Source organism: Eretmochelys imbricata, chromosome 7 (assembly GCF_965152235.1).
Source record: "Eretmochelys imbricata isolate rEreImb1 chromosome 7, rEreImb1.hap1, whole genome shotgun sequence".
Classification (NCBI taxonomy): Eukaryota; Metazoa; Chordata; order Testudines; family Cheloniidae; genus Eretmochelys; species Eretmochelys imbricata.
Genome location: NC_135578.1, coordinates 96,924,788 through 96,943,567, shown reverse-complemented (window position 1 = coordinate 96,943,567; position 18,780 = coordinate 96,924,788). Strand labels below are relative to the sequence as shown.

The following is an 18,780-nucleotide window of genomic DNA, read 5'->3' as shown; positions in this document are numbered from 1 at the left end:
TTTGCTTCTAAAACAACAAATTACTTTTTCCCCACTGGGATTGACTTCAGCTAGCACCACGGAACACCGCCCTCCCCCTTTGCCGAGGCGGGACCCCCAACTATCCAAGGGGGTTTAAAATCCCTACTTATGGTGAACAACCTGTGGGTGAGGGGGTGAGATGGAAAAGGGAAAATGAAACAAAACATGGGGGGAACGCGCTAAAGGAGAAGCTTGTTAAATAATTTATTGATTTATACAAAGTCTTTCCAACCGACGTGGAGGCAATAGTTTTAATCCAATTTAAAAGCAAGTGTCCAGCTTTGTCTGTCTTTTTGGTTGTTTTTCTGATGTAATAGAGCATAAAATCCGTAGAGAGGAAGAAACTAAAACTGCCAAAACGCTCAATGAGAGGGGAGGGGTGAAATAAAAGAGCCATTTTTACACTAGAAATATACATCACAAAAATCTGAAATTTCCTATATACAAAGTGGCTGAGCTGCAGTCGGTGATCCATACAAAACAGTAACAAAATCTGATTGTTAGAGCAGGAAATTGGCAAGAAAGTAGGGGGGAGAGCGGAGAAAGTTAAAAAAGAAATAAAGGAACGTTGGAAAGATTCCTCTGCAATTTACATCAATGAGAAGGAAGATAATTTCATAACTTATTCTGTAAAAAATATATACATTTCACATACATCTTAGGCTGTACAACACATCACTTTTAAACATCCAGTTACAATTCTTCTTTATAATGTTTTATACCCTGGTTATTTCAGCTTTTATAAAGCGCCTTAGGGAGCAGTCAGTCTTGTTGGCTAGGGTCTCTCGCCCTTTATCACAAAGTATCCGAGTTGTTACTGCAGGGGCTGATAAGGGCCAAATTTGTGGATTTGTGCTTTTTCAATAACCTCGTGATTTTTTCATCGTCTGAGTTGGGGTCCAGAGGTTTGTTATATTCATCATCGTCCTCATTATCTGAGCTCTCCTTCAGCTTCTCTGTCTCTGAATCGTGTTTTTTCTTAGCGGAGGCCATTTCTGCGGCGTGCCTCTTTCTCCATTTCGTCCTTCTGTTCTGGAACCACACCTGTTGGAGACCCGGTAGAAGAGGGGGGAAAAAACCCTTAGCTGTAACTCTCCTTCCAACACCCCAACCTCTTGCAGATTTGCAACCCTCCATACATACACACATAGAGCGCCCTTCAGAAAACTTGGTTTCACTTTCCCTCTGGAATATTGCTTGCCCTTGGTGGTTCTTGTTTAAACAGTAAAGTTGGGTGTGTATAGCCTTTAACATCATTGGTTCCGTCTCATAAGACAGCAGGATCGTTTATGTACTATTGAAAATTCAGTCACTTTATATGAAAGGGGATCATCACTTTTGACTCTCAATCAATAACATAAAGGCCAAACACCGTACATAAAAGTATTAAAAACTGGCTAGACTGCAACAGGATAACTGTAGAGAAATGTGTATGTTTGTGTAAAGTAATTGCACCTGCCACTTCATAACACAGCTCGTTCAAACTGAATCTTTATGGTTTATCAATGTCAGGCGAAGGAATATAGTGTCCTATTCCTGACTTCCCTTTTGTTACAATGAAGCCAAAATTAATTGTCGTTCAAATGGAATTTTGGTAGCATTGGAGAATAATGTTCTTTTGAAAAGCGAATGGCCAAGAACGTAATAGTTCTCAGTCAAATTATATATAACCCAGTATATAATAGTTCAACACTGCCAAAACATTTCCCAATATTATTGTGTTTAAACAAAATGTACGCACATCTAATATCCCACACGGAACTCTGGAATATTGAGAAATGTGAACCCATTTCACTTGAGTAGTTTGCAACTGATTTTCAAAACCAAGGACTCCGTATATTTAAGACCATGCAAACGAACTTTATAAACACAAAGGTAAAATCTATTATATATAAAAATATTCTTTTAATTATAAATAACCTAGAAGCGTTTTTTATATATTTTGCATCATTGTAAGGAATTAAACCAATTGTGAAAAGCTATGATTGTGTTGTCCAGAAAATAAAATATTACTCTTGCAATTAAAGTAAATCAGAACTTTAGGTTATATCTCCTGTCATAACTTTAATACTCCCACAGGGTCTGTTAATTCAATAAATTGTGAGCCGAAGAAGCAGGTATTCTTCAGTTACGTGCTAGTTTCATCTTTCAGCATCTGTGAATCCATTAATAAAATAATCTTTACTCAGAGACTATTCTGGTGTGTAAAACGGGGCTTCTTACCTTAACTTGACTTTCTGTCATTCCTAACGAATAGGCCAGACGAGCTCTCTCAGGTCCTGCCAAGTATTTAGTTTGTTCAAACGTTTTCTCCAAAGCAAAAATCTGCTGTCCTGAGAAAGTTGGTCTTGAGTGTTTCTTCTTTCCGTCTTTGTCCAGAACCATTCCAGTCTGGGCTGCAAACAGGAGAAAATATCCCCGTCAGTTACTAGAGACTACATCTAATCTCAGTGCCAGAATCTGTTCTCCAATATAAAACTAGAAAAATCCCCTTGGTTTCAATTACGTTTTCGGATTTCATCCACTGTAACCGGGAGCAGGATTTTGCCCTGTAATATCTAGCAGAATCGTATCGTAAATGACACCAGGAAACTGCTGAAACGGCATGTAAATGATAATGAGACATGTGGTGATGAAGTTAGGCTACAGTTTTTAGTTTATTATTTTGAACAGTGGGGGGTTATGATACTGTTTCATGTATTGCAATTCTGAGTGCACATGCCCCTGTGTTTATAAGTCTATACTGCTCAGTATCACAGACAGGTTTACATCTTTATCCACCCATTATTGTCAATGGTATTTCCCACCTCCACCATCAGATTAGATAGTTATGATAGCTCCTTACGTATTTGCCTTTGTATCTAAGAAATCGAGAAAGATCCTGACTCTAAAAGCGACCTCTACAATCTCCTGGCGGAGCCAGACAGTAGAAAAGACTACCGGGTGAGGGGGCGGATTTCAAAATTACCTTTACCAAAGGGGCCTTAATAAAAAGTCTGATTTCACGACAGAAAAACAAATTCCAAAAACAAACTCTCCCCCACACAAATTTATTGGATCCTTCAACGCCTCCCCCATCTCTCCCTGCTCCCTTCTAGGATCAGATGCACCCTCACTTACCAGGACAGGCGATTCTCGGATCTCTCCAGGGAGATCCCTGCATAACTCCCGGCCAGAAGATTGGAGGTCGCCCAGGCAGCTCTGCCAAGGGCTTTGGGTACCTGGACACAGCTGCGGGGTTAAAATACATCCCTGCTGAGGTAGCCAGTCCATTAATCCGGGGCAGCCCGGTGAGGAGATTGCTGGTGGTTCCAACAGGTCTCCCCAGGATGTCGCTTATTCCGTGCGGCGTCCCTAAGGGGATCTGTGTGTTCAGTCCGCCCAGGGCTGGTGCTTTGAAGCTGGAGGGATTCTGCAGGGTGTAGGGGAATAGCGACGTCTTCATTTCAGCCATGTTATGCAGAGCAGCCAGCGGTGTACTGCTCAGAACAAATGCACTCTGGCGATTAGTATCCATCTGCCCCACAGCTAACATTTGTGATCATCAATAAATCTATATATAGAGATATAAAAAAGCCAGCTGTTTTATTCTTAACCCACACGAGCAGCGCCAGCCACGGGCTCGTTAGTCTTAAAAAAAAAAATCAAAATACCACTGAGTAACAAAGTTTTGTGCTGAGTAGCAAGCGATCGCCTCGGCTCTGCCAGGACTTGCAGCTGCAGCAATGCACACTGTAAAGTTTCAGTCAGGAGGAAAACAAAAATGAGGCAGGAAAATATTGCAAAGGAGAGGGAGGCAAAAAGTCTCGGTCAAAACAGACCTCAGCTGGCAGTGTCCCTGGACGACTTTGATTGCTGAGCCCGGATTGAAAATCCACTAGGAAATCAGAGGATTCGGAAGCGTGAGTGGTTTTGATGATTTTTTTGTTTGTTTTTTGGTAGTTACAGGCAGAGTTCCTTCCCTGGGAAATTGACTCAGAGCTGAGACCAGAGCTGTACAAGATGCACAGATAACCGCACAGCCACCTGCAAGACGCGCTCTCTGATTGGAGGAACCCGCTTCAGAGGCAGCTCGGATTGGCCAATGGATTGGCACGCTGGTCCTCCACTTTGCATCAACGTCATTCGGCAGAAGAGCAACACTAAATGAAGATTTTATTATAAAGTCAAGGTACTTTAAATGGCTGTAAATTTACCCACTGATTTATCTTTCAAACGACTAAATAAATCCAATTGAATGGGAGTTTAGTTAGGCTAAAGCTTTAGAAGGGAATCAGAAAAAAATATGAGCACACATTTTAGCAGATCGAAATAATGCAGATTTTGAGATCAAATCAGTAATGCATTAGTTTAACCCTGATCCACAGAAAACCAACTAACAGCAGCAAATTACAACTTCGTTCGTTTAACATATTTTTCTGTTATATTTTTCTCTGTTCAAAATATTTAGTTAAGTCATGGAACCTAAATAGAAGAGTTAATAAAAAGTATCACATTATGTATCTGAGCATTAGATTTGCCTTTTTCCCTTGATGCTTCGACTAAACAATACTCCAGGCTGTTTACATTTGTCACACAGACTGTCCATTCTAACGGTTAGATACAGTCTAGGGTAAGGAAGGATTGCTCACAAATGTGTAGTGGATTGTGCCCAGCGGTCTCTGTGGTATAAAATGTAGATGATGTGATCGCTACAGCACTAGTGCCCCTCACTTCCTAGAATGCGCTTCTCAGTTGTCAATCGTATCTGTACAAAGGCGTTTAAAGCAGAACCAGACTTTTGACTAATCGAGCAAGGCTTGCTTCTGTTTGGGAATGAAATACGCTCTTGTAGTTCGTTGGTCGTTTACAGTTTGGGCCGATTGTAACTCACGGGCAACCATGCCGGTGCAATGTGGGCTTTTGGATGCTGTTTACCTGATAATTAGTTTTCAATGCACCACTCTCTATTTAACTGATCATTAGTTCTCTATACTCTCTAAACTGCTTAGTATATATTAGATTTGAATTTTGAAAGTATTTTCAAAGTATTCTAGTTTAGGATTAAGTTTGATAGCACATGTCTTACCATCATGTTTTAAGTAGAATTCTCCACTGAAATCAGTTGCTTAAAAACTGGTGGCTGCATGTGGTCTGCGATGTGCAAACTGAAAGAATGTCTCTTAAATAATAAAAGTGCTTTATACGAGAACTCGCAATATTTTAAAGAGCATTTGCAGAAACATAAATCAGGTCAAAGATTGTTTTTTAATCGAAAACATTCTTAGTTGTTAAGAACATGGAAAAAAAGAATAGATATTGTTGGAAAATACATTTGGAGGGATTTTTTTAAAGGGGTGCTTTCTTAGTTTATTTTTGAATGACTTTTCATGTATGTGGTGGATACATTATTAGCACAGGAAAAATAGTGTGAACTACAGCTAACAGAGAAGTGAAACGCTTTTAAGTTTTTTAAAATTTCCAAATGAAGCAAATGACGATGCATATTAAATTTAAACATATACATTTAAATATAAATAATATTAAATGTATACTTGAATTTATTAAACGTATTAAAGGCAGTAATTAAATGTATGATCAGGACATTTAATAGTTGAAGAGTAGTTGTTTGTCTTGAAATTACTACCTTATTACATTAAAATACATTTCTTTAGAATTAAAAACTTCGACTAGACCAATTATCTTTATTTTAGCCACTCTGACATTGTGTTCTCACTGTCTGTCCACCCTGTTATGCACACCATTGTATGTAATATTTGCAAGGAGCTGTAAAAAGCAAGGAAATTGTTAAGGCCTCTTTAGAGTGTCATCAGCTTTGTATCCCGGGTCATCTGTTTTATAAATACTATAATTAGAATTTGTATTTAAAAAGAGACGGTGAATGTCATCTTCTTGCAGCTCTTTTAATGGGGTACAACTAAATGTTCGGTTCAGGCTTTGCTGTTTGGGGCTTAAAGGATTGTACAGAGGAAATGTATATTCATACAGCATCATGCACTGCAAATTCATATCTAAGCTGTGAAGATTCCTAAATCCGCTTTACGATGTTCCAGATTTGATTCCCATTGAGAATGAGTTGGTCATTTTCTCTTCCCGCTGTTTGGGTATGCTAAAGAGGTTCCAGGTGCGCTAAGCCGGTTTATTATTTTTTTTGACTTTTCCGAAAAGTGACTGGTTAAGTGTTTGTCTTCTTACAGGAGAGAATCCTTTTCGGTTTTCTTTTTCCCTTTACCTGTCCGGTGGGTTTCGCTCTCTCTCTGATATCTCTATTTGCACGTTAGATTGTTTCCGTTGTAGTAATGTGTGATTTTATCTGGTCTTCCTCTCCACCCCCTCTCCCCCCGGCCCCCTAGTATTTAAATAATCGTATGTATGAGAGAACAATCTGGCTTCAGTTTGCAACTCAACCATAGTGACTGCTGGATACTTTGATACTGGCAGAATTTAGCTGGGAGAATGCATCCCCAGGGTTTAGGTGATTTGTGGAGATGAAAGTCATTTGAGCCATTACAGAAATATATTTCCAGTATTTAGCAGTGCAGGGGGACCTGAAGTGATAGGCGAGTGGTGCTATTCGCCTGAAGTGGAACTGATATTTCCCCTTCTATGGATATCGATTTTTCATTCATTGACCATTTCAGTTCCAGAAAAATATAGAAAAGCCGCCCCACGGGTGATGGGAATCGTGCTTTAATTAAAATAATAGATACAGGCAGAAAACTATAATTCCCCGGAGAGCAGAGATCACTGCCAGGTCTCCCGGATTTATTTTAATTACACAGGACAGATTAACAAAGGAAACATCTCACTTGCTTTTTCTAGTTGTTGGGGGAGAAACTGACACCTAAGTGCGCTCCAATTCCGAGTCCCTTCGCACTGATCTCATCCCTTAAAGGGAAACAAGCGCTGGTGACCATCCAGCCTCTCCCCCACGAACTGAACCTGCCCTTTAGACCATTATCCAAGAGCTCAGGCCAGCTCAGGGGGTGTTGCGAACGTGAGCTCCTGGCTGGTCTGGGTGCTGAGACTCACCTGGCCTTGGCCAGGTGACTTTCTGTTCCAGGCGCTTGGAGCAGAGAGAAGCATTTTCTTGTTAAAGTGGAAGGAAGGGGGAGAGCCCTGTTCCCGTTTCCCTTTGCTTGCTCCACTGAGGATTCGCACTTGCTTTGTACCATGGTTTGGATTATTCTGTTTAAAGATCACCCCAATGTGCTCGTTTATCTAGATGATCGAAGCCCAGGGGCGTTTTGACAGGGTCCCCATGTACACTATAGAGCAGTAGATAGGGACAGAATTTTATTTCCCCCCTCCCGCCGCCCCCGGCTCGAATTATAGAAAGAATTGCCCCGTTCACATGTTCTCCGCATTTGTCCTCTGTAAAAAGTTCCCTGGAGCATGTTTAATTCGGAGGAGGGTGCAATAAAAGTGACGGGACATATGGGACCACTGTAGGAGGAGATGGTTGTATGGGATTCCCAGGTTATCACTGAGACCCAGCAGCAGAACAGACAATAGGTTTCCGTGATCTCTGGAGTGTTTCAGGTTGTGATGTTATTAGTGTGTGAAACACGGACCTGCTCCGTGTGCCGTGTAGTCACAAGTTTACTCAGAGAGCCTTGGCGAGTCCCACACATGCATAAGTGGAGTCCCCTTAAAGAAAGGAAATAGTTTGCTGTCCACTAAGTGTGGACTAGCTGCAGACTCTGTTCCCATTTTGCAACAGGCAGGGGCAAAGCCATCAGCAAACAGTAATGAAGGAAAACAAGGCGCTTAAAAGAGAGAGGACAGATGCTCTGACGTCTCCTACTCTCTGTAACAGGGCCACAATTGGCCTAGTGTTGGAAAGAGCTCCCTTTAGGAGACACAGGGACATCTAGTGTCATAAAGAGCCCACATCCAGGCAGAGAGCAGGGCACCACCCCACACTCAACAAGCCCAGGGACCTTTTCAGCCAGTTCTTTGTGAGGAAAGAATGGACTGACTCAGCCTGACCGTCACTTCATAGTTCCAGGCTGGGAAGTTCAGGCTTTTCAGTTTATTACCTCCAGACTTACTGCCATTGCACCCTGCACACGCAGCTGCTACTGCGCACAGGCAGGCTCGTCCCATGACTAATCTCGGTGAGCGTGTGAAGTGTAATGACCTCTAACGCACGTTACCTTTCTCCACTGCTTCTAACCCTCTTCCCCCCCCCCCCACCCCCGCAATACAAAGACTCGACTGCTCTGGCAGCCTTAGATTGAAATTAAAATAAAGTCAACATTTAAGCCAAAATAAACTTTGTGAATGTCCCAGGAGTAGGCAGTAGGTTTGAATTCGGAGGTGAAATTGAGAGATCAGGTATGTCTTGAAATTTCCCAGTACCACCCTTTTTGTTCTGGGATTGTGAAAAGTTTCTTCCTGCGCCTGCTCTCAGTTGCTCCTTCGTAAACTGTCAACGAGGAAACAAGTTTATTTCCAGCGATCACCAGCCTATGCATGTTTTATAGGGATGGAATTATAGTTTTTGCTAATTTTCTCTTCTCTCTCTCTTTCCTGCGCCTGTCAGTTGGGTTCTTTTAAAATTCTGCCATAAATAAAACACAATCCAATATTGAGATGAGAAATCCTCCTTACAGCCCCTCGTCTTCACGCTAAACATTGCTCTGAGCTTTGAGAATAATTTATATCCGTCATCAATGACACTTGTTACTCATTAATTGTACATTTGTCCTGTTTATTGACTTTCGTGCGATCTAATACCCCGAAGTTTTCCTGAAGGAAATATATGGCTCTTATCTCTGCAGACCCCACGACGTGATAAAACTGCTTTTACAGTGTTTTATATCTTTTCTTTTGGCGCTTCCATGAGACAGGGCACATTAAAAAGCAGCACCAGATCGAAGTCCACAGCCTGGCAGCGCGACCCCCCAGCAATAGAGTTTGCAGCGCTAGGTGGGCGAGCGGAAGGCTTGGTGAAGAAGTGAAGCCTTGATGCTTCGCAACCGGAGTTCAAGAGCAGCCAGCCAAGGAGCAGGGCCCCAAATATCCTATGACCTCCCCCCCAGCTCTACCTGTGGTTGATTGCCGCTCTTGCAGCTTCTCTTTCTTTCCCTGCAGCCTGTCACTGTGCAGTCTCTTGACACCCCAACTCCTTTCGTGGTTTAAGGCCGGAGAGGACTTCTGAGACTCATCTTTTAGGAAATTCGCCTTTCCCGTTCCCCCTATGTTAAATATTGCCCTGTCCCGCGGGCCAGGGGGCAGGTAAAACTCCCCTTGACTGTGAGTAAAACCGAGCAGGGACCCAGCTCAGCAGCGTCCTGGGTGGCCCTGTCAATCGCGGCAGAGTTTAAACTTTCGATCCCCCCCCCATTTACTCCACAGAAATGTTGGTGTCAGAGGACGGAGTTACAGCCGGCTTATCCCTCCACACCGCATTAAACCGTGCGGGTTCATCTCGCGGTGGACAGGGGCCCATCCCTGTCCTAATCACGGCGCTGTCTGGGCTCCCGCTTTGGAGTGCGGCAGGACGGCCTCACAGCTCAGAGACGGGGCCGTCCCCTCTAATCCACCAGCTGGAACTGCCCCCCGCCCCTGGGCTGTGCAGCCAGGCCCCACATTTCTAGTTTTTCTTCCAGAGGCAAAGAAAACCCTCCTGAGCCTGCAGCCAGGCTGAAGCAATAACGCCAGGAGAGCTGGGAGCTAGCCCCGGGCATTTAAATGGTACCTTAACCTCGATTTTTAATGGCAGCATCGTAAATATCAACACTGCCAGCTGTTTTACAGCTGATTGCTGTGGTAAAAACATCCACTCTCTGTTCATATCCCCACCCGCTGTTCCAGGCACAGACGCCGGGAAAAGCGAGTACAACGCACAGCCCACGCCTCTGCCCGCAGAGGGATTCCCCCTAGCTGTGGATTTCAAGGCCCGCACTTCGGCCAACCGGGTTTTCAATGACCCTTGTCATGTGAATAATTCCTGCCATGTGAATTTCCCTACTCTGAGGGATCTCTCTAGTCAGACGGTTCGCCTGGTGTTCGTTTTGTTCCAGCCTATTTTTTTCTATTCTTAATTTCATCTCCATACTCCTAGTTATACTCCTGGGCTTCACAGAGCAATTGGAGGAGAGGAGACGGGAGCAGCAGCCCGAGAGAGGAAGGGGCCAGGAAAGACGCCTCCAGAGGTTGCGGGGGGAGGCGTGATTAAGGTTCTGCCACTTTCCCCCAGTTGGAGCCTGAAGCTGTAGTAAGTTACTAATCAAAGAGCCACATCAGGCGATCTCAGCACAGGGGGCAGCCAGGTTCGCTGGGCTCGAGGGGCAGCTGCTGGGGGGGGGGGCCCTGCAGTGTACGCTTCTGCCAGCGAAGACCCCTAGGGATGCAGGTAACAACCACAAATGCCCGGAGCCCGCAGCCTTGGCGGAGCAGTTGAAGTCAATCGGGATTGTGGGGGGCACAAGGAATTCCGGCTCGGGCCCAGCGTGCGGCCGGTAGGACAGCGGCTGTGCTGGGTTCTCGAGGTAGCTACTCAAGGGTTCTCGCCTAGCAAAATGAACAGCAGGAGCGAACAAAAGCGTGCCCGAGAGCGTGACTCTGGCGAGCAATGCGGGGCAAACCTTCATGGGCCGCGGGCAAGGGGCTGCCAGCGCCGGGCCCGGAGAGAGGCGAGTACCAGCTGTCCAAGGGCGTGACCGCCCCTTGGTTTTGTGGCAGCGGAGTCCCACATGTGTGATGCCAGCTAGGCAGCTGCCTGCTCTGGAAATCAGGATGGAGCCGGAGCGAGCCCTTAACAGCGACTCCCCGGCTGTTTGGCTTATAGGTGTCAACCGGGCGAGGAGAAAAGGCAGGTCTCGATCAGCCTCTGGCCCAGGGCTAGGCAACCCGAGCCCTAAGGGAGGATCCCTTTTCCCTGGGTATCGCACAGCCACAGCAAACTGTGCCCCGAAAAACTACTTTTTGTAATGCAAGTGGGTGATCTACTGTCTGTGTGCAGCCTAGAGGCCACACGCCCTATCCCCACCCAGGAGAGCCAAACAAGAGTTAAGGGGACCGATCCCTCCCCCCCGCAACTATTAAAGGAAATCTGATTTTGATTAATCCCAAAGACAGGGGATACCCGCATAGGTGCTGGAACTAGGGGTGCTACCGCACCCCCTGGCTTCAAGTGGTTTCCATCATAGCCATTGACTCAAACTGTAAACCCTGTATCGCAGGATACAAATTGTTCCAGCACCCCTGCACTCCAGTAGCCTGAACTCCCCATTGTAGCAAATGCCTGTGTAAGGATCTGACCCTCCCTTCTTATTGTTTTGGAGAAAAAATGATTATAGTTAAAAATAATATGCTTAGAGACAGAAAAGTGAGATTCTCGAACATAGTGAAAGTCTCACTGATGAAAGTGTGTGGGTGACTTTGTCCAACAAATCCTAAAAACCAAAAATTAAACCTCTTGGTGCATAATTTCGGTGTGTTTATTCTGACAATAGTTTAAGGTTCATTTCGGTTAAGCAAAATAAGTTTCTATTTACAATCAACGGATTAATATTAATTAAAATAATAAACTGCTCACAACCCACTTTCTCCTTGAAGTTCAGTATAGAGTCCTTTTCCTGCAGCTCTACACGTGAGACTAAAAACTCTGTAAGTGCCTCTGCTCTACGGCAGTGAATTAGAAATAAAGGTTGTAAACATTTTCATGACAACGAATTGTTTCAGCAAATTAACGAAGTCGCTTGCTTTAGGCCGCAGTTAGAGGAGGAGACTCCAGATGTCACAAAATTGCACCATTTTATTTTGTTCTGATCATGGATTTTTTTGGAATTAGTTAGGGACACAAATGTAAGAGGACCCGATGTGTAAAGCATATTTGCCTGTCAACCCGAGATCTGATATCTGGCCTGCGATTTTCAATTAAATGGTGGCTTATTTTTTTCCAAAATTAAATTTGTGGATCAACTTACCCTACGGAGCTTTCCTCACAGCTGTCCTTAGCATCCCAGGAGTATATCAACATCAAACCCAGGCTACCTGAGACGCTCTAGTAAAGCCAATTGCTGGCATATGTGATTAGTGCTGCTAAAATTATTTACCGTTCACACTAACTGATGCATTCATTCTCGGAGTGAATAAAACCCACCCGAGGAAAGACGTTGACCAGACTCTTGTGATATTTACGCTGTCGGTGTTTGCCGGCACCTGATTTCCAAGACAATCTCAAGTACAGCGTCGGATGTGAAAGTGTAAAGTACAGAGTTAGAGCAACTAACAGCTCGTGAAATAAACTAAGGCGTATGGGACCCACCATTATTTTAGGCTGCTCAATAGTCTCCCTGTCTGGAGTCGCTGCGTTGATAGGCGATGGCTTAGCCTCGAGCGGGACGCCATGTGACTGTCTTCAGCAAGTGCCCGCTGAAGGGTCCCTCTTGAGACCCTGCCCGATGAAGGCTCTTCCTGCTGTGTCCTCCCTTTGCAGAGCTCCCCGAGCTATCTGCAGCTGTTCTACCTCCCTGCCGCCCTGCCAAGCAGGACAAAGTTGGGGAAAAGGTCACTAAAGAGTTGTCGATACTGTTTGGGCAGGGTCTGGAACTAGGTATCTTTTCCTTCCCGGCACTGACCCAGTTTTCATGGCCATACCTTGAGAGAACAATACAGTCTTCTTGCAACTCCAGCCAATGGGTTGGCTTTTGCAACTTGATTTTTGTGTGTGTTTGTTTTAAATATCCGAATCCGCAGCCTGAGCAACACCAGGACACATAGCTGCTGGAACCAGGGGTGCTCTTGCACCCCCTGGCTGGAAGTGGTTTTCATTTATATACAGGGTTTATAGTTTGGTTCAATGGGTCTCAGCACTCCTGCTGTACAAATTGTTCCAGCATCTCTATTAGGAAAAGCTCCTCACCCCTCTGCACTGGTTCGGAAAGCGGTGGGACAATCATTAAAGTGTTGGTGTTGCCACCTAGTGGTGCTCTGCGGAAGTGCCCCGAAAAAGAAAGTCTTGTAAGTAACGATAATATAAGGCAGCTTTGCAAAATCATTATGAGACTTTATCAGCAGAGCAGGCACAACATTTATTCACTCACTTTTACTAAGACGATAACAAAAGTAATGGTATTTTGCTTCCCTGTCGCTTCTCCTCCCCCCCAAGCAAATAGAATGATGCAAAGCTTAATAATACATTTGCCACCAGCATGTATGCAACAATGCATCTTTATAGGGCTATTCATAATTGATTAGTATACTATTATCTCATAATATTTTCTGCCTCTGAGCTAATCATAATGGACATGTTCAACCGTGGCTGGTGTATAGCTCAGATGGAAAAAATGGTCCTTTCGCCTACTTTGTTTTCATTTTCCTGAATAAAAGTGTTTTAATATATCATTTTTTAATAGGCTCCTCCAAGAGTCTCGGCCACTGAACAGAGCCCCAAAAGAGACTTATAGTTCACACAGACTCTGAGATGGCTACATGTTTTATTTTCAGGGCTCTAAAAAAAATCCCATCCTTCAGATTATTCCAGTAATTGTAATAAATCAAAGCACATTAGGTGGCTTATACTATTTCCTTGCATCACATTTTACCAGGTTGTGGTGATTTTTTGTTTGTACTTTAATCCCTGTCATCTGAAGGTAAATATGATTGCTGGAAAGCATTTGGACCATGTTTGGACACCAATATTAAATTGAAACAGGAGTTTTTAAATAAAAGAGCCTGAGAATAATAAGCAAGATAGAAGTGGATTCAGACTAGCAAAGGGATGCAAAGAAACTTCAGTGGTAACCTGCCAAACTGTCCCCTGGTGTGTAACCCTTCATTTCCATGGAGTCATTTGGGAACAAAATATTATTTCATGGCCACTTTTTTTCCTTCTCATTCTGTTAAGCAAAAATGAAACTTTTTGTTGGGCTGTTCACTGATAAAAAACAGAGCACTTCATTACATTTAACTATCTTTCTATGGGAGAGACAGCTCTAACCTTGCAACTATTGAAATTAATGGGTGTTTTGCCCTGCCTCCCATGGGAATAGAAACAAGCCACTGGTGACATTTTGAAGTTTGCAAATAAATGACTACCTTTGCTGGACATAATTTTGAAACAAAACTGAGATTGGTAACAAGTAATAGGGAATAAATGCCTCTGCTGTTTACACATTTCTCCATGTTTGTCATGTAGCATTGTGTTAAGTTTAGCCAATGTGGTTTATATTTACCTTAGGAAAACAATAATTTTCTGTTTAATGAAGGCTTTAGTGCAATGTTTCTTATGGGCCAAACTCCACATGAGCTTTTTTATTAGAAAGAAAGAAAGAAAGAAAGAAAGAAAGAAAGAAAGAAAGAAACCTGATTAATTTTATGCATTTAAATGGGCAGCAAGCCCAGCACCCACTGAGGTCAGGTTTTGCATTCATTGGAGTTTGGCCTGATAAAGGCCAGCAGGATTTGGCCCATTAAATGTTGTTCATTTATTATGATATTTCTGTTGTTTAAAGGGCCAGGGCCTGACTTCCTTGTGCTGCAAAAGTTCCACTGACAATGCATGTGTTTGGATTTAATTCAGCGGGCGTGTTTAACGTACAAAGACGTCAGGCTTATGGCTAAACTACTTTTGTAGGGTATGTGCCACCTTTTGTGAAAAAATGTTTGGCAAGTGTTTAGAAGCTCTGCTGGCCTTTTCTCATAAACAGGTGTTGAGTCAACAAAATAAAACCACAGACAAGGATAATATAGATTTCATGCTTAGATCATATGCTTTGTCTTTCTGTGTCTGTACTGGTTATTATATATATATATACACACAATACACAAACACATACAAAACAAATGAAATGACTTGTGCAGCAAGTGTTCTGTAGCTAAGTGATATGTCAGCAGTGAATTTTATAGTTTCTGATATGCAGTTTTATGTTAAAATAGAGTGTATTTTAAATCACTTTAGCATATAATGTGACTCAGACGCATAAATGTTTTCAGGATTGGACTGTATTTGAGCAACATCTAGCACAATGCAGTTCTGGTCCTGATTTGGGCCTCTGAATACAATATTATAAACAGTCTTAATAATAATCCTAATAGCTAAGGCTTTGGCCTGACATTTCTTTTGTTGAATTACACCTGGAAATATGAGAAGTGGAATGTGATTAGCCAAGCAACCTGGGCATGGAGAGTAAGCACTTGACACTCTTACAATAGCACACAGAGGCTATAATTCAGGTCTATCAGAAGTTGCAGAGCAACATTAATGTGTTTTGATGGAGTAAAAAAATATAATTCCTCTTGGTATCTAATATGTTGTGGCAAAGCACTTAGTTTTGCCTGGGTTCAGACTGAATGCTATGTGTAACCATGGAGTATTGCATGATTTGGAATCATGCCATAAATGCCTGCCCAGATCCTGGTTACTTAAAGGGGTTACATAAAGGGGTGCTGAGTTTTGGATTTGGGAATCTGAAGCCAGGTGACATTTGTGTGGTTTCAGGCTTTGCATTAGCAGGCCTGCAAAGGCTGTGTAAATCGTCCCTTGCCATTTTCTGATATATATGGCCTATGATTTTATTGTTGTTTATTGGTTCTTTAATCTAATGTCAATCATACAATAAACATAGGGAATCACTCATGCCAGGCAATTTTGCTTCCTTAGCTGAACCCATATGCTTCTGCATCCAGCAGTTCCTAAGGAGAAAAGAAAAAAGAAGGAAATATTTGGAACGTCATTGAATTAACTCTGAATTTGGAGTATCTCCAAAAATCTATTCAGATTAAAGTTAATAAAGACAATATCACTGCTGTAATGGACCGGAATAAGTAGAAACTGTTAACAATTTATGGAAAAGCAGTCTCTTTGGGACAGATTGACACCCCTTTGCAGAAACCTACAGAAAAGGGACCATAGAGCTGGGAAAACTCGACAATGTTCCCTGTAATGTGCCTGTAAGAGAAAGAGGGATGGTGAGCTGTGGTGTTTACAGCAAGTGAGGCCTCCCAAGCCCATGAATCTTTAGGACCCATAGGCAAGGGATGCCACAGACCCATACAGATGTCAGGGGACCAGTGAGAGGCCCTCTCCACACAGGGGACTTTTGCTTCCAGTGTAGCTCTGTGTCCCTCACAGCACATTTCCTGCTTCTTTGCAGCACAGCTCCACTGGATCCATGTTGTCATTGCTTCCACGCCAGCAGGCACCTCTGGGTCCTATTAAATGGTAAAGTTTCTGCTCCCAAAGGGGTCCATACAAAGTGAATACATCCTAGTATTTTCTTTGTGGGGCATCTTCACAGGGTGATATATGTCCCTGATGGCCACACTCCTATCTTCTGTGTTCCGCCCTGGGCACCCACCTCCTGTTCCTTCCCCACATTTGACTCTCCTCATCCAGGGAGAGCCTTCTGTGCGGGCCAGGGAGTCGGAAGGAACATAGCAATGTCGGGAACAGTCCCCTTTTGTGTATGTCCCGTGCGAGGATTTCAGGGTAGAACTGGGCCCAGTATTAGGCTATCACAGACTCTCCTGTGTTTCTGATTTTTGTTTCACCCTCATTTTAGAGCTTGATCCCACAGTATCCCCCTAGTTGAGGATTCATGTATAGCACACAAGACCAAGACATTAATTCCATGTGCTGCCTTTATTAGGTCACTATATAGTAAGAACAGGTGTTGTAAGGAAAAGAGAGAACAACAAATTTCCCTGCAAAGTCTTACATTTCAGGAAGAAAATGTCAGACTCCCAGGCCTAGAAGGAGATGATTAAAAGAATAGTGCCTGAGGCAGACTGAGTTACCCAACTAACAGACCTCAGGGCGCCACCTTAAAGTTTTATAACCCCATTCAGTGTTAAAGGGAGATTAAAACAATTAATACGCTAATTAATGTACTGGCAAAGTTTCTCTTAGAGACTACTGCTATCTTCACAGCTGCAGGGAGTGATTAACTGAAGGTCAGCACCAGGGGGCATTAAAAAAAAAAAGTCCACTTATGGTCAATCGGTACTTGAATGCCAGAGTAAGAAGGAGAGGGGAGGAGTTATGTCAGTCAAACAGGAAGCTTATGGAGGTTGTGCTCCGCTTTGAAAGCGCAGTCAAAGTTTGCGAAGGCAAAAAGGAAGTTTGCTGGTTTTGTCACTGCTGTGTCATGCTGTTTATCTCTTAAACATTCCTTGTATGTGCAAAGTAATTGTTTCCCTGGTAGAATCTTACAATGCATTCCAAAGAGAGTTTAAAAACTGGGCATTCTCATTCAAGAGTTTGTGCTAAACTATTTGGTTTCTGCTGGCAATCTTTTGTAATGAAAAACTGGTTGATGGTTGTCATTCAGACTAAGTATCTCTTGTACCTAAAAGTAATTAAAGGGCCAGCCAGCCTATGACAATATAACCTATTAAGGGGAGTCAGGGTCAGCCTGGCCTGTGATAAACCACTGCCTCCCCACCCCCAGCTGATCCTGATTGGCTGGAGATCAGATGGCTTGGGCCAATAATGATCAGAACCAGCTGAGAGGGAATCAGAGGATTTCCATAAGGGCTGAGAGAGTTCCACTGGGGAGGAGTGATGTAGGGGAGAGTTTATCTCTTGTGACTGGCCCCAAAAGGACAGGAGGCTCCTGTGCTAGGGTCTGTAGAGGGTCAAATCTAGACAGCTGTCTGAAGGTTGATGGGAGAGACCTAGACTAGGGAAAGGACTCTAGGGAGAAAGCCCTGAGGGTCAGTGGCTTGGACTCCAGGGAGGAAATGTGGAGGGTCAGCACTCTGAGAGAGCGAAGTGGAAGGGTAGCCTAAGAGGGGGCAGAAGACCTTTCCATGTTATGTTTCCTCTGGGACTATATAGGTTTATCAGTGCCCTGCATGGGAGTGCTGAGAGAGATGGTGGGACACAAGGGGATGCTGTGGACGCTGACCCTGTCACATGTATTAATTATTTTTTAAAATAAAGACACATATATATTTATATATAGATTTGAGAAATGCTTGAACCAGTCCTTGGACTCCTCATTTTGTTTTAAAGGTAGAAGGAAGAAAGTCCTAAATTGCTGAAAACATTTCCCTCTCGAGTAGGCCAAGAGTTACTAAAATGTAATTAAATCAGCTTTATTTTGCCATGTGCTGGCTTATGAATTAATAGATTGTTCCTTTTTTAACGCAAAATCTCATAGTCTGCTTATCGCCATGCTCAACGGATGGTGAGCTTGGACTCCTCTACTGAAAAGTTGACAGTCTTGCAGCCTGTCTCCGTGATATTTGGGAATTGTCATATTCAGGGGTGCACTCCAGACCAGGGAGGGGTTGAGTCACTGCCTGCCTTGTACCCTGAGTGCCTCAAAATGCTCTGCTGCTGGGGTTCACTTGTTTGGATACTTCTAACCAGCATACAAGCTGGCACTGAGTGTCTGTGTGTTCAGCAGCTCTGACTCAGCTATTCTGATTCCAGCAGCCTGCCTACCACACAACAGTCACACGCTGGTCTCTACCACCCAATTACCAGGGTTTAAATTCACAGAGATTATTTCCTGGAGTCCTCCATGTCCCTCCTGTCCCCCGCCCCCAGGCTTCAGCTGCATGGCAGGGGGCCTCTGGGCTTTAGCCCTGTCCGGGGGGGGAGGCACCAGGGCTTAGGGCTTCAATCCCATGGGCTGTAGATTGCATTCTATGAAAAAGATTGTGGGAACAAAGGATTAAAGCCCCATAAAGACAAGATTAAGACAGATTGAAAACAAAACATACCCATACCCTTAAACAGGTCACAACTCTAAACAGTTTTTCCAAATGATGGATTTTGTAGATGAGCTAAATGAT

General features: G+C 43.6%; 1 protein-coding gene across 1 annotated transcript; it reads right to left on the bottom strand.

Annotated features, from left to right (window-relative positions):
* Positions 1–816: 816 nt before the first annotated feature.
* NKX6-2 (NK6 homeobox 2) lies at positions 817–3,556 on the bottom strand. The gene is made up of 3 exons (XM_077822694.1): positions 3,142–3,556; positions 2,245–2,417; positions 817–1,065 (listed from the first exon to the last, which is right to left on the bottom strand). Exons 1-3 carry the CDS (start codon positions 3,554–3,556, stop codon positions 817–819), a joined length of 837 nt encoding a protein of 278 aa, XP_077678820.1.
* Positions 3,557–18,780: the final 15,224 nt, after the last annotated feature.